The 16,660-nt window shown below is 37.9% G+C and overlaps 1 protein-coding gene across 1 annotated transcript in view; it reads right to left on the bottom strand.

Moving 5' to 3' along the window:
* Positions 1-1,835: 1,835 nt before the first annotated feature.
* Positions 1,836-16,660, bottom strand: part of HAO1 (hydroxyacid oxidase 1) — a 48,511-nt gene continuing 33,686 nt past the window's right edge. The window contains exons 5-8 of the mRNA XM_090285218.1: positions 11,540-11,631; positions 4,676-4,834; positions 4,481-4,550; positions 1,836-2,584 (exon numbers count right to left, since the gene is read on the bottom strand). Coding sequence (XP_090141344.1) covers positions 2,514-2,584; positions 4,481-4,550; positions 4,676-4,834; positions 11,540-11,631 — 392 coding nt within the window. The 3' untranslated portion in view covers positions 1,836-2,513. The remainder of the gene's footprint in view (positions 2,585-4,480; positions 4,551-4,675; positions 4,835-11,539; positions 11,632-16,660) is intronic.

Raw genomic sequence — 16,660 nt, 5'->3', positions numbered from 1 at the left:
TCAACTAAAAAGAAGATGGCCTTTGTAGGTGGGGCCTGTTTTACACCCAATAGTCACCTTATTATGTGATCTGTTTAGCAAATCTGAGTAAAAATTTTTTATGAATTTATTGGGGTGACATTAATTAGTTAATAAAATGATATAGGTTTCAAGTGTACAATTCCATAATAGATCATCTGTACACTGCATTGTGTGTTCATCGCCCCAAGTCAAGTCTCCTCACATCACCATTTATCCTCACTTTAACCTCTTCCGCCTGCCCCCATCTTCTTTCCCTCTGGTAATAACCATACTGTTGTCTACAACTATGAGGTGTTTTTGTTTTTGTTTTTGCTTAATCCCTTCACCTTTTTCATCTAGCTCCCCCAACACCTCTCCCCTCTAACAGCTGTCAGTCAGTTCCCTGTATCTATGAGTCTTTTTCTGTTTTGTTTACTCTGTTTCTTAGGTTCCATAAGTAAGTGAAATCATATGGTATTTGTCTTTCTCTGACTGGCTTACTTCACTTAGCATAATACTTTGATTTGTTGTTCCACTTATTTATGCATTCATTGGCTGATTCTTGTCTGTGCCCTGACCAGGAATCAAACCTGCAACTTTGGCATGTCCAGACAATGCTCTGACCAACTGAGCTACCAGGCCAGGGCTAAATGATTCTTTATCAGAAGAATTAAATATAATTTCAAAACAAAAGATCAATATTTGTGTCCATCATAGTATTTAGGAAGTCCCTAGCATTTAAAGAAAAAAGAGGAAGGAAGGGAGAAGAGAGAGAAGGAAAGACAGCGAGAGATCCTTAATAATTAAACAGTAAAACAAAATATAACAATCCTATTTTAAGGTGGTGGGCTATTTTTCTTTTTAATTGTTTCACTTAATATTTGAGAGTGGTTGAAAAACCAGGGAGATGGCAAAAAATTAATTTCAAAATTACACTGACTATCAAGGTCACTTACAATCTATCATATTAATGGTTTGGGAATAAATCTAGAAGTCACATGGACATGCAGCCAATGAAGTTGAACAGGGCTCCACACTTAGAAGGGGGCCTCATGCTTGGGTTTAATGTTCTGTGGTTGTTGCCTTGAAATTCTTAATAATTTAATTTTTGAGTTCATGTTTTGTAAGGAAAGGCCAAAGGGGGCTTGGAGCCTAGAATCACACATTTTCTCATCTCCCGCTATCTCCACACCTCCTCTGAATGAGTCCTTGGCTACTGGATCACCCACCTGCCCAATTACAGTAGCTGTCTCAGCACATGGCTGTCAATGGAAAGAAGCAAAAGAATAAAGAAGAGGATCTAGGAGTTATGAGAATTAATGGGGTTTGCATGGGGTCGTGTCGGCAGCCGTCCGTCTCGAGAGACGATGGTGCAGCTTCTTAAGAGTCTATCTGCACCGCCGAGAATGGCTGTGCAGTCCAACTCGGGAGTGACACGGTATCTGTCTCCTCCCGTGTTGAATCGACATCTTGCGATGAAGCTACAGAGCCTGGGCAGGGTGATATGGAGGGTCTGCTGTTGCCCATGCAGCAGAACCCCCTCTCTTCGCAGCTGAAGGATCCAAGGGAAAGACAGAGTCAATACAGCTTGGCTTCAGGTGCGCCGCAGGAGTTGCCGGTGTTGACTACAACGTCAAACCGCCTTAGGGACTCCGGCTCCGGATTTTCTGTTGGGGTTTACTCCCTTAGCCTTTCCCCTGAAGAGGTATGCCGCAAGGCAGTGGAGGTTTTTTGGAATCCGAGTTTTCCCTCTCTGGCATGGGGTACAGGGAGCTAATTAGCACACAGAGATTAAAGTGGTTGAATTACATATTGTTACAAATGGACAAGATACATTCTTTTCAAACTGATAACTTTATTTCTTTCTGGTTAAAAAGGAATATGTATCACAAAATATTCAGATATATTCAGACACTAAAGATGTGAATGGAAATCCACATTCAAAGAAGTAGCGTAGCTCAGGCTGTTAAACAGTATCTAGAAAATCACAAATTACCACCAACTCATCCCAGTTCTGTCAAGTGCTACCTCCTCCGTGTTGTGAATCCAAGTCTCCCATTTTGCCAGTCATGTTCTTCCTTTTGAACCTGAGCTTACAATTTAACAACATAGTTTTAAGGAAATCTAAACACAATGCAGGTTAATAAATAGTGAGATCATTATCTTTTCACCTCAGCACCAGCTACCTCCAATTTGACCCAAGGATATCTTTTGTTTTTCAGCACTTTAGCCTGCCAAAAGATGACGTTGTCTAAACACATTTTCAATGTTTTCTTTTTAACAGTTAATATATTTCCAGGATGCAAGTCCATTTCTTTCTAAAAGGTTCCTAGGACACCCATTGAAAAGTCAAAAGCAATGAACTAAAAGGAATTGCTATTTTGTTGGAGAAGAACGACACCCTTTGTATCGAAGTGGGGAATTACAGACTGTGGTCACCCTCTGCACAGTGTCTCTTTGTCAAGTAATACATGCTGAAAAAAATAATACAGATGGGAAAATATTGTGCACTGTCAGATCTTGGAAAGGGCCAAAGGATTTTTCCTCACCAATGTCTTGTCGATGACTTTCACATTCTGGCACCCTGAAAAAAATAATGCATACATTTAATATGAAATGAATGCAATAATAATCAGGCAGGTAATCGTTTTCCCAAGGAATGTAAAACTTGACAAATGTAAGGTTTATGATTCAAGGTAGCCTTGCCAAATCTTATGTGGCATGAGACCATTTTTATTACCTAAACAGTCCTTAACACAAAATGACTGGCACATATTTTTATTAACACAAAGAGTATATTCTTTCTGCCACATTTAATAGAGAGTCGGTGGCTGAAAGCTCTCTTTTAGGATATGTCTGTAGCAAATTAAAAATGTGTAGTGAGGATTCACAGAACAGCATTCTTCTCACTCGAGCTGTGTCCACACAGGCTCAGCACAGTGGTGAGTAGAACCATTGATCTTGGGGATTCTATTCTATGGGGACAATCTGGGTGATATGGATCACATAAAAGGAAACCCTCATTACCTTCAAAAGTAAAGGAGTTGATAACTAACTCAAAGTCATTCTTTGCATCTAGTCGCTCATCCGAGTCGAATTCAAAACAGTTACTAGTCATAATGGTGCTTATTTATTTGTTCATTCATTCTGCAAACATTGTTTATGTGTCAGATCCTACTCTAGACATGAGGAACTTTGCAGTAAAGACAACAAAGATACCTGCCTTGCACTTGTTATATTCTAGAGAGGAAAGAGATAATACATAGGGCATATTACTTAAAAAGTAAAACATATGACAGATGATCTACGGAAAGTGATAGGTGTTATGGTAAAAAATGATATAATAATAGGGAAAGAAGACTGGAAGTTGAGTGGGTGGATTAAGAACAAATTGCCATTTTAAACAGGGTGCTCAGGATGGAACCCTTTGAGAAAGTGCAATGTAGGTGGGCCTTGAAGGATGTCAGGGAGTTATCCATGTTGATATCTGGGGGAAGAGCCCTAAGGCTAAAATATGTATGGCATAACCCAGGAACAGCAGGGAGACAAATGGGGCCTGGGCAGAATAAGTGATGGTGGCAGTAGCAGTTGAGGTCAGAAGGGTGACAGAGGTCAACAACTGTACACCATTGTAAGCACTTCGGCATTTACTCTGCATAAACCCAGAGCCATTTGAGGATGCTGATGAGAAGAGTGACATGATATGAAATAATGTGGAAAAGATCATGCTGAATGGGCTGGGAGAAGGAGGTAGGTAGGGACAGACAGACAAACCTATATTCCCAAAGGAAGAGAGATGATGGGAAGGATACACAGAGAGACCGTCACAATATTTAAGGTGAGAAGAGATGATGATGGCTCTGGTCAGATTGATGGCAGTGGAGGTGGTAGGTGAGGTCAGATTCTGATTATATTTTGTAGATAGAGCCTCTGTGGATGTAAGGATGTGAGGAAAAAAAGAAGTCAAAAATGGCTCAAGATTTTTGACCTGAGCGCCTGAAATAATGGTGTTAAAGTGAACTGAGGTTGGAGAGTCTGCCAGTAAAGTAGGCTTAATAGGAAAAGTCAGCAGTTTAGTTTTCAACACTTAGAGTCTGAGATGCCACTTAGACATCCAAGTACAGGTGTTGACGAACCGGTTAGGTTTATGGTTCATGTGTTATGAGGGAAAAGAATATGATGTAGTATTCATGTTTAAGGTATTCATTATTACAAAATATCCTGGTGCGACCTTCAAAGATAGTGGCCAAGTGAGTGTTACAGACTATGTACATAGTAGAGGTCCTTGGTTCAGAGGGTGCTCGGCACTAGAGCTGTAAATGTGGAGCCAACTTTAACTTAATTACATCCCCAAATGATTCCATCTCCTTCCCCCTGAAATTTACTTCTTCCCCCTGAAATTTACTTCTTCCCACTAAGGAGCCTGGCTTACTGACCACTGGAAGAAAAGAAAGTTGTAAATTGCAATGACAAGTCTTACCACTCAGAGCCATGGCCAACCGGAATTCTTCCTTTAGTATCTCAAGAACATCTTGGACACCTTTCTCTCCCTAAGCAAGTGAAAGATACAGATCTTTAAGGTAAGTCATTCTGGCTTGTTTCATGTATGTGTGTTTCTTTCACTGTGGAGTTACCCTCCTTTATATATATATTTATTTATTTGTCTTCCAATTACCTGGGAAGCCAAGCCCCAAATGATCGGTCTCCCCACAAATACAGCCTTGGCTCCCAGGGCCAGAGCTTTCAGCACATCAGTGCCTTTCCGAACACCCCCATCCAGGAAGACTTCCACCTTCCCTTCCACAGCCTCCACAATTTCGGGCAGAGCATCAATCTGTGGAAAGAAGAAGTCAATAATGTGATGACACTCTGCATGATAGATTGTTACCCAACTCAACCCACACAGCACACTGACCATCTGACTAGGGCTCAGAGTAAAATAAGCTAAGTAGATGTGTAATCACAGTAAATGCTTCCTAAAATAAAAAAAAGGTGCAAATACTAGGAGGAACAAAAACTAAACTTGGAATTGAGTGGCTTATTTTTCTTTCAGTGTTCACGATATTTTTTCTGTTCTTTATATTCAAAGATCATGATTTTTAAAAATATAAACACAATTTTAAAATATTAATGACCTTTTATAGCTATTCTTTATAAAATACATAAAAGTAAATAAAGTATCTTGCTCATGTAAATTTTTCTGAACATTATCTACTCATTGAAAGTCAGTTGCTAGAATTCATGTTCAGATGGTAGTAGAAGTAAGCAGTGTTGTACAAAAGTGCGAATATGGCTAGGTGAAAAACCTAGTTTCTGATTTCCCTGTCCAACACATTTTGCCTCCAGCCATACATGAGAGAACTCTGCATGAAAGTTTTTTGTTGTTGTTGTTGTTTTTTGTTTGTTTGTTTTGCTTTTAAGAGAATATAACCAAGTGCACTTTGAAGGTCCTCATCTTCTTTGGTAATTGATGATGGGCTTATATCATCACTACAAAACACAAGATCCTCACAGAAGTTGATCTAGTCAATTGTATCATTGTTCACGCCATCTGAACACACTCATTTTTCAATGCAACTTTGCAGTTTCCTGCTTTAAAAAAAGGGGCACTTGTCCAGTCCTTGACATTGGCCTTGGCCTTGCAACTTCCTTTGGCCAATAACATGTGAGCAGAGGTGGCAGAGTGTCATGGATCTCAGCTTTCCCTTGCACCTGTGCTGTATGCCATGAGAAGAGCATCCCTGGGTAATGCTTCCCCTTCGGCTGAGCTCCAGGATAAAGATTCAGGAAGCAGAGCTGGCCTAGCCAAGTCCAACTGGACCTGAAACTGGGAGCACAGCCACCCCACCAGAACCAAGTCCATATCAGCAGACCTCCAGTTCACACAGAGTTTCATGGAAATAAATTACTGTTGCTTTAAATAACTGAATTTGGAATCTTATTTCACACTATCATGTGACAACAGTAAACATAGTTGGTTAATAGCCAATATAGTTAATAGCTAATAGCTGATACAGTCAGCTACTTTGATGTAAATATTCGCACTTGAGAATGGAAGCAATTCCCAAGGTGATCTATAGGTCAAAATCTGTAGAAATTACTCACATTCATAACAGCATATTTAAATCTAAAATTAAATCCAATTCTCTTTCAAAACGTATGCTGAAAAAGCTACCACACATTCAAATGCAGTTTTTCTCAAAATAATTGTGCTGAAATCACTCAAAGGCTTTCCCACTTCGCCCCTAAAATTTTAGAGGCTAAACTTTAAAAGAGTTTTATGTAAAAGGCTGAAGACCAAACCCAGTAACAGATTTGGAGGAAGTGAAGGCAACATTTGGCATGCAGCCCCTAAATGTTTGGCAAGTAATGTGATTTTCCCCTTTTTCCTTTAGGCTTTTCTGCCTTGCCAAACATGCTCTGGATCCATTTACATATGCCCCTTTACCTATACATAGTCCTCCTTTTACAGTCAAGCAAGTTACATCAACATATAAATGCTACAATTTCCAAGAGATGATGCAAGCTATAATTAAGCATATTTCCCCATTTGAAACCAGAACCAAAGAAAAATATTAGCTAGTTTGGGTTCAATACACGTTTTCAAAGTCACGCAAATCAAGCCTCTTTAGGTTATTTCCATGCCCAAACTGGCCTAAAGGGAAACTGTTAAGGAGACTTAAAATGTGAATCCTGGGTTAGAAAGAAGCCAGATTGGTGTTTCATGTGTCTGTGGACAAGGATGTTCTATTCCTTGTTGAGGATTTCTATCCTTCCCCCTCCCCTGCCTCTCTCTCTCTCTCTCTCTCTCTCTCTCTCTCTCTCTTTCTCTCTCTCTCTCTCTCTCTCTTTTTTTCTTTACTGCAATTTTGCTGGGTATGTATTTCAGGGAATAATTCTTATCAGAGGAGATTAAATGAGTAAATGCCAAATCCATTATTTTATGTTGCCTTCTTTTCAGCTTGCTGCCCATCTAAGAGATCATTCATTTCAGCTTTTCTTTCCTTACTGGTTCTTTAGACAACTAGCTGTAGGCTAAACTCCAGTGGGGTTAATATACAGAAAAATATGGTAAGATCCCAATATACTATTGCTTATTCATCCATCCACTCATCAAGTACCTGGCATATTCAAGTCACTAGGCCAGGTGGTTTCGAAGATCGGAAAAGAAAACATCAGAGATGTGAGAAGAATCCCACATGGATCCAACTCACAGAGACTCCTCTTTCCTGTTTCTGCTCAAGTCTCACTCTTCCACGACGCTCCCTGTCCTCCCAAACTTCCACTAACAAGGAGCTCTCCCCTTTCTACTTTCCTAGAGAATCCAGTATTATATTCCTAATTTCCGACATTTTAGACATGGAAACTTTTAAAGGTTTCTAACCAAAGCAGTTGAACACACATAGAAGCAGATAAAACCAGAGTTGCTTCAGTTTGAAGCAAAAGAGACAGAGTCCAGGCCTCTGCACATAATCCTTCCGAGGCACTCTGTCTTGCCTGTCGCACTTCACCAGGCATCCCTGCGGAGTTTCTACTAAACCCACTTAGAAAAATCACTGGCCCATTTTGGCAAGCTCTGATTGTTTGCAACTGCAAAAATGGTCGTGTTTATTCCCCTCCCTATCTCCATTTCCTTGCAATGTGACATTTCAGCTCCTCCCATCATCAGGGAGAAATGTGGCCAGAAGAGTCTATTTCCTCACCCTTAGACCAGTAGAATGCGAGAGAAGCAACAATATGTCTGTTCTAAGCCCAGATCCCAAGAGACCTTGAGCAGCCATCTTATCAGCACCAGCCCAGCTGATGTGCTAGTTGTGAGACAGTGCAAAGCTCTCCCAGTTGAGGTCATGCTACACCAGCCTGTCCAGGTAGACACCGCAGCTGACTACGGATGCATATGAGTAATCCCAGACTAGAAAAGCCTTTCAGTAGAACTCAGGCCAAAGTGCCAACTCACAAAGTTGTGACATGAGTAAATGGCTATTGAATTTGGGCCAGTAAGTTTCACAGTGGTTTGTTACACAGCAAAAGCTAACTGATTCATCAAGTGTTTCTCAAAGACAGAATTGCACGGGTCCCTTTAAAAAGGAAAAATAAAATCTCTTTTCTCATAGAAGATGAACTAGGACTCACTTTGGAAACACTTGACTTAGCAACCCAAATACTTATTTTATAAAAATGTTCTGCAGTTAAGAATTTTCACTGGAAAAAAGGTGGCATATTTTTAAGCTTACATAAGTTTGGATCCAGTTCACATCAAAACAAAAATGAAAAAAAAAATTCTGCGATGGTTCAAAGGTTCCAGAGAATCTGTGTTTAGACCCCAATTTGAGACATTCAGTACTATGAATTTTGGAAATAGATTTGATTCTGTCATATTACTTCAAGCTAGATCTTGGTCACATTATTTCCTTGAGGGAAAGGGCCTTGACATAAATATAATTTTTAACTCCTTTTGAGTATGGCAGAGGTCTGGCAGTCGTTCTCAAAAGCATGGTATTAAGACAAACTGAAGTAAGACTCCCAGTGATAAGTATTTCCCCACCCAAAGGAATTCTGTGATTTATAGAAATGGACAAATCATATAGTCCAACTGCTTGTTTTTACAATCAACCCAAACACTATGAAGAAGCTCAGACTGAAAAGCTTAAGCAACTTGTTCACCCAGGTCTCACACCTTAGAAGAAACAAGACAAGGACTTGAACCCAAGACTCTGGACTCCCACATCATTGCTCCTCCTATGACATCATTCTGCCTGTTTGGCTTTGACTTATGATGTCACAGAATCTTCAGGACAGCAAGTGCTTCTGTATATCTACTGAAAACTTTTACACCACAGCCTCCTTCAAGCCTTTTGCTACTTACGTCAAACTCCACATACTGAGGGAAAAACATCATCATGTAAACTGAATCCTTTTCATATTTCTCTCACCATCATGGACCTTAAATTCACTTTAAAATATGAGGTAAAACTCAAGCAAGCATCTCCTCTCTTGCACACAGCATACGAAGGGGAGGGTCATTGTTTTTCTTAAAAGTTTCTGAGACCACAGCTCAAAAAGCCCTTTTAGATAAGTTTCCATATCCCCTCAGCCAGAGTGCAATAAACCACACCATTTAGATATTTTTCCCCTTAAACTCTAGTTAGATTTGATTTCAGTAGATTTAGATTTTATTTTTAGAAAACAAACTTAATTTGGCCCGCACACTAAGTCTGTGTCTTCATACATAAGAGAGGCATAAATCTGCAGAAAAGCCAGGAGCTGTGACCAACTTTTTCTCCCTGCGCAGAGGAGGTTCTTCCCTCTCCACCTCTATTTACCCACAGGCAACATTTGATATCACCTCAAAAGATGGTCTCTATAAGGAGGGCTGAATTGGAAAGGGCTGAAAACTTTCACTTTTATGATCTAAATTGACAGTATAAGCCCTGGCCTGTAGCTCAGTTGGTTGAGTGTCGTCATAATACACCAAGGATGTAGGTGTGATCCCTGGTCAGAGCACATACAAGAATCAATCAATGGATGCATAAATAAGTGCAACAATTAAAAATCAGTCTCTCTCTCTCTCTCTCTCTCTCTCTCTCTCTCTCTCTCTCTCTGCTACCTTTCTCTCTTAAATCAATAAATTTAAAAAATTAAATATTCCCTAAAAAATTAAATAAATAAATTGACAGTGCAATCTATAGTGTGCAAATATGTGGTTTGTTGCTACCATCAGTGCTTTCGGAAAACTGTGAGTACAGATATGTGCACCCAATATTCCCCTGTAGCCATTTAGTCTGTTCTAAGGCCCTTACAGCTGTCTATGGATTTAGCTAAATCAACATGCTAGCTCAATAAAACAAGTATCCACTTCTATCTGACTAAATTATTTGTTCTACCCTACTTCTAGTTGTTCAAATAAATTCAACTGATCATCTCAATTAAAACCATTCATTATAATAACTATGATTGAATAATTCTGAAAAAAGCGAGGAAATATGTATGATGGTCCAGTTCAGAGGTGGTAGTCTGGAAAATCCATCCTTATTATATGGTAAATATATTCTTAGTTTTATTACATGATGCTAGCTTACTTTGCCTATAATAAATCATATTATAGGATATTGAAGTTTAAAGGCATCAAAGAAATAATCTAATGATATTAAAACTTTAAAAGATGAAAAAAAGAAGGTTTGGAGTGGAGATTGATTCCCTCTGCCCTGTCAGAGTTCAGGCCCTTCTCTCTTTCCTTGGCTATCATAAATATCCAGGCAAGCTCATTGATCTTCCTGCCTCCTGTCATGCAAAAATCCAATTTATAAGATTCATTGCTGCTAAATCAAGGTGCTTTTGTTGTATATCCCACTACTCATCATATTCAAGAACTCCCTCCCCTACCTGTCCAGGAAGGCATACTGTATTTCCTAGGACTCCCCCATCCCCACTAGACACTGCAAACAAAATGGATTACTTGCAATTATTCCCAAAACACATCCCATTTTTTTCCCATTCTACATTTAGGCTCACACCTATAAAAACAAGGCCAACATGGGGACACAGCAGAGGTGAAAGGCAATGGCAAAACCATCAACTCACCTAAAAGAGTCTTGGCAAAGTCTTCACAAATGGATAGATAGAAGAGAACTACTTTTTAATAACCCACCTTGCCTACAGCTCCTGACCCCATTCTGAATCCTGGAGCCTTAAAATCCGCTCCTGGATATGTATCTGTCTCCATGACTTTGATCTATTTCTGGGCCCCTAATCCTTGATCTTAAAATCTACCCAAGTGCTTCTGTTGGTCTTGGGATTAATTGCTCTCCTTTATAGTTTTTAACTCAATACCACACCTGTCCAGCCAGTGTAGTTGACTCATATCTAGCTCTCGGACTCCGATTTGCCCAGCACAGTGTGTATAGTATAAAAGCCATAGATGTACTTTGGAATCTCCTGGGTAGCTTTATAAATTACTGGAGCCTCTGCTCCCCACCCCCAGAGGTTCTGAGGAATTGATCTGGGTTACAGCCTCCCTCACCTCACCTGGGTCATACAATTTCTACCTCCTTTCCCAGCTACCCACCATCTCTCTACAGCTTTTCAAGCCCCACATCCACAGGCAAGTGCAGTCTTTTCCTCCTCCTGGCTTCTTGTCACAGTTGCACGAATGATCTCAAACCCCGCCAAAGCCTTTTGGGATTACCCCAATTCACTGTTAGCTCCTCTTCTTTGGACTTTAATGGCATAATTATTTCTTTCATACTTCCATTTACTTTATACTTACCAGTGTACCTGTGAATACAATAATCCTGGCCCACAGACGACTTATCCTTCAACTTTTTAAGTTTGCAAATAAACATATCAGACTAATTAATGATCTAACAGGTAGTTATGTGCCACTAAACTTAAGATCTGAGATCTCGTATATTCACACGCTCGTATATTTTACTTTAAGTGTTCACACAAAAACATACACAGAGAAGAGGCAGACACAGAGAGAAAACTGTGATGGAAATGAGAAATTCAAAAAGAAACCTCAGTACTTGCTGCAACTCACAGTGGCTGGCACCCCATCGAGTTGTCGAGCTCCATGATTCGACACCAAGATGCCATCCAAACCGTGTTTAACTGCCTCCCTGGCATCATCTCCTAGGATTAAGACAACTATTATAAGAAGGCTATATATAACTATTATAATTAACAGAAGGCACAGATTTAGAGGTCAAAGCATCCCAGTCAAAGGGAACCTTGCTGAGAACCTGTAGCATAGAAATACATACATCCAAGGATTAGAGCTCGAATAGTAGGTCTGTCTTGGTCAAAAAATTAGCAGTTATAACAAATTAATTATAAAATAAATTTATCAATGGATAGTAAATTGACATACACTGAAATCTGTTTACTTCATAAGGAAGTACTCCTGCTAAGCATGTTTTATTATTATTAATAAGGTCCTAGCAGTTAGCAGAATTACTCCTCTACAATTTGGATAGCATAAAAGAATATATAAGTGACAAGCACTTTAAGTATAACAGGTAATGAACAAGTCTAATCCAAAAACATTATTTAATACTGTTATAACCTCAATAATTATTTTAAATTATATTGTTCTATAATTAAATGTATTTTCCCCATTGAAATATATCAAAATCTAATATTAAAATTACATCCTACATCTCTAATCAAACTTGAAAATATATTGATTTCTAAAAATAAAGAGATTAACATTCTCTTAAATCAATTTACATTGAAAAATTCTTTTTCTTAGAATCTTGAAGACATTGCTCCTTTTCCTTCTAGTGCCCATTGTTGTTAACAAGAAGACTGAAGGCAGTTTGACTCCCGTTCTTTTGTAACCTGTTTTTATTTGTTCTCTCTTTACACACATTTTTCCTCCTGAAATTTCATAAGAGGTATAATAAGCTGTGTTTGTTCTATCAATGTAATGACATACGTCTCCAGCACTCAGACATTGTCTGTCTTTAGTAATTTCCTCCCTGTCTCTCTTACCTTTCATCAATGTCAGTTGAACATTGGACATTTTAAAGGGTTTTCAAGACTCTCCTTCACTTAATCATATTTTCCTTCTATTTGTCTTCCAGTTGTTTGACATTTTGGGAAACAACATTGACTCAACTGTTCAATCAATAATTTCATTCTTAATTTCAGAAATCATATTTTAAAAATATTTAGTAACTTCTTTTTATATTCTGATTTTATTTTCATGGCAGACTTTTCTTATTTAACTATAATTTCAACTTCTTTTAGTCTATCATTTGGAATTTTTTAATATATTTTTATTTTATTTCTTTTGTCTAGGATCAGCTTTTATGTGGATTTATCTTAGTCTTTTATGTTTTGATGTTTCAAGTATGTCTTGTGATGCTAAATTTTCTATTTATATTTAAGGGAGAAAGACCTGAAGAACTCATATAGGCTCCCTGGGCTGTTTCATAAATCATTTTAATTCCTACCAAATCTTAGCCTGGAGTAGAAATTCTTTCTTGGAGCATCATGTGGGGCAGGGTAAGGAATGTTAACTATAGGGTTATTGGAGTGTGAATTCCTCAAGTGTCAGAATGAGGAGAGCTTCATGTCGGATTGTAAATGTTATCTACCCATAGGTTAGCCCAGCCAACCATTCATTTCCTTAGAAAGGATCAAGCTACTATATGCTAAGTGGCCCAGAAAAGGGAAGGGAAGGGAACGGGACAGGGCTGCTGGCTGGTGCAATAGTTTCATAAGCAGAACTCTAATGAATCCTCTTGCTTTCAGTCTCCACCTCTCATTCCCCATCTCTGTCGTACTTTCAGATTAGACATGTGGAGCCTGTGAGGTATTCCATCACATATAATTTCCCTGCCTTTTAGCAGCTCTCTCCCATACATTTTATTTTTTAAATACATTTCTTGACATTTATCATCTGTTTGTGCCCTTCAGTTTCCTTTGCTTTGCTATCATATCTTATGCATTTTTGAATTTCTGTATTTTAATTTCAGTGTAGTCTTAGGTTTGATAAGAGACTGCATATATACTTAGTCCAGCATTTTGAACCAGAATCCCAATATATACATTATTATTTGAAATTGTTAGAAAATGGTTCTCTAATAATACAGGCTTAATAAAGTGCCATGCAACAGAACTTTCTCTGATGACATAAATGTTCTGGATCTGCCCAGTTCCAAACAGTAGACACTAGCCACATGCACCTATTAAGTAATGGAAATGTGGTAGTATGATGAAGAAACTGGAATTGTACTTTTATTTTAATATTAACTTAGCCACGATTGGCAAGTGGCCACCATATTGGACTGATCAGCCTTAATGTTTACCTCAGTTATACTTACTCTAATAAAGAAATGTATAGTATTTTTTTTAACTCTGAGTGTATACATAATTAACTTCAACAAACAATGTAAAATATATTTGAAATTGGTGTGGTCTGCTCTGGTTATCTAGTTGTACGTATGATTCCCAAACATTAAATCAAATAAAAAAAATAAGTCAAAATATGTGAACTATAATATTTCATGAACCTCATGATTGATGTCTGCCACCATGTAACTGCAAACTGTGTTTTAAGAAATTGAATATTATCAATAAACAGATCCTACATTGTATAAAAACCTAACTGCTTAGGCTTAATAGTCAAACCACATGCATTTGAATCCCTTATCTGCTTGTTATATAAGTGGCAAGTTAATTAACTTTGCACATCAGTGTCCTAAGCCATAAAATGGTGATAACAATCCACATAAGATTGGTTTGTGGATTAAATTGGTTGAATAAGTATTTAGAGTAACATCAGATAAATACTAACTATTATTATTATCATCATCTAGTGTGAGAAGTATAAATTAAAGAGACAAATAAGTGAAGAAAGATTCACTTTCTGGGTGCTTTGGCAAGTCTGAGTTTTGTTTATAACAATAAAATTTTCATCCTAATAAGGATTAAGATTATAAATAGCCTTTCATTTGAAGTAAGTGTTACTTAAATAAGTTTTTTATCTTGTCATTCCAAGTGAGTTCTCATTTTTTTCTTGGCAGTGCTGGGAATGCAAGAAATGGTTTGCTCAGAAGATAGACCACAAATATCTAGCAAAGCAAAAGAAAAGAAAGAATAATTTGTGAGCAGATATGAGCCTCTTTGTAAGCTACTAATGAAACATTGTCCACAGTTTTACATTTTGTATTAACCGGGAGAGAAAACAATGTTGCCTTAATGAGAGGGGCAGAATGTTCTGATTTAGGAAGATATTCATGAATCTCTGATTTCTCATTAATCCGTAGAGCTTCCTAATATGGCATTCCACATTTGTTAATTTGTCAATCACTACCTTAATTGACAAATACAATAAATAGTCAACAGAGAAAAGCAGTGTTTGCTCTCTTATTAATATATTATTTCCATATTTAATCTAAAATCCAGAGTGAAATGTAAACACTCAAGATTTGCCTTCAAGCCCTTGGAGCTTTTGACTCAGGACTCTGTGCTATCTTACAGGAGTTTAGTAAGTAAATACTAAATACATGGCAGCAGTTTAAAACACAATCCGGGAACATTTGAATGGATGTTCTTTGAATGTCTTGAAAATAACTGGATATATAAAAATAGCTAGATAGAGAACAGTTTTTGCAAAACAAAAAGCCACTCTAGAAGTAAGACAACCTAGTCTTAAAAAGTTTTTTAATTAAAAGAAAAAGAAAGAAAGAAAGCTCTAAAAAGCATTATGCTTTTGCTCAGAAAGCCATTTCGTTCATTAGCTTGAGTTCTGGCAAAGACCAAATCCTGTCTCAAATACATGTTTGGAGTTTGTGTTCAAGTTTTCCAAGGGCAGGGTTTAACCACAGCAAGAGATTACATCTTGATCTCCAATTTGCATTCATTAAAATGCAATTCTTAACACGGTGGTAAGGGGGAATATTTCATGGATATCTTTCCAGTTGCCTGTGATTTTCTGTGCCTGCAAACATAATCTACATCTTTCTGGTAAAAGGAACATGAAAGAGGATGGGTGGCTCTAGGTCAACCCATGCGACTTTTGGACGAAGATCTGTGGAAGAGCGAGCAGCAGATTTCCCAGAACTCACACTGCCGCCCCGAGGCTCCCCACATACCCAGACTGAGCATGTGCGCTGACTCGATGCAGTCGTTGTCATAGAAATGATTCTTGTTTGTTAAATAAATGAAATAAATAGTTACAAAGAAACTAGACAATGTAAACTGTACGTGTATAAATAAGTTGTTTCCTTTCAAATGTCAAATGTCCCATCTCTTTTTCTCTTGCTTTTGAGCACTCTCTAATGTATAAACTCACGTAGTTCCCACTAAGGATTTTACTCAGTAAACATTTGGGTTGTCTACTGCGTGCAAAACATTATGAAAGTATGTAGAAATAAGTCATGTGGTCCATGAAGATAAGAAGAAAAGAGAGGTGATGGTGGTGGTGGTCCTAGGCCAAGATGACCACAGAATGAAGTTCTAGAAGCCAAAATATTTTTTAACTCAACACATAATAGTAATGTCTAGTTCAAAAGATTTTAATCATCTCCTGGAGGACAAAGTTGTAGAAAAACAATATATATGGGGAATCTTAAGTTGAAAAGTTAGTTAAAAAATTAAATAACCTCATTTTTATATCTGTTCCCTACTGTACATGGAGAAATATAGGACTATAACAAATTTTTATTATTATTATTATTTTGGTGTTTTTAAGCCAGTTGCCCTAGGCCACCTCTGTGATGAGTGAATTAAATGCTGGAAACTACACTAATTTTCTAATTCAACACATCCTCTTAATTTCCTCAGGTGAGCCACAGTTACCTCTTGTCTGAGCAACAGCAGTTTCTTAAATGTGCTCCCTGACCCCAATTTTGCCACATCCATCCATTAGATCCATTATACAAACTGTGATCTTTCTAAAATACTAATCTGATGAGGCTGCTTCCCTGATCAAGATCCTTAGTAGTTCTCAGATGTGGTAAAGTCTACATTTTCTAAATGGCTTACATGTTTTATTAATTGTTACTCATAAATGCTGTATTTTGCCATGAGTTCAGTCCAAGAGTCATTTGACCTGATATCATAGCAAAGCTCAAGCATCATCTTTCATTCAAACTGAAATCTTTCTTAACCTACTTGTGTAATTGTCCACACTACTTTAAACCCACCCCCA

Source organism: Furipterus horrens, unplaced genomic scaffold (genome assembly GCF_987537825.1).
Source record: "Furipterus horrens unplaced genomic scaffold, mFurHor1.1.pri manual_scaffold_8, whole genome shotgun sequence".
NCBI lineage: Eukaryota > Metazoa > Chordata > Mammalia > Chiroptera > Furipteridae > Furipterus > Furipterus horrens.
This window is presented reverse-complemented; position numbering and strand designations above follow the sequence as displayed.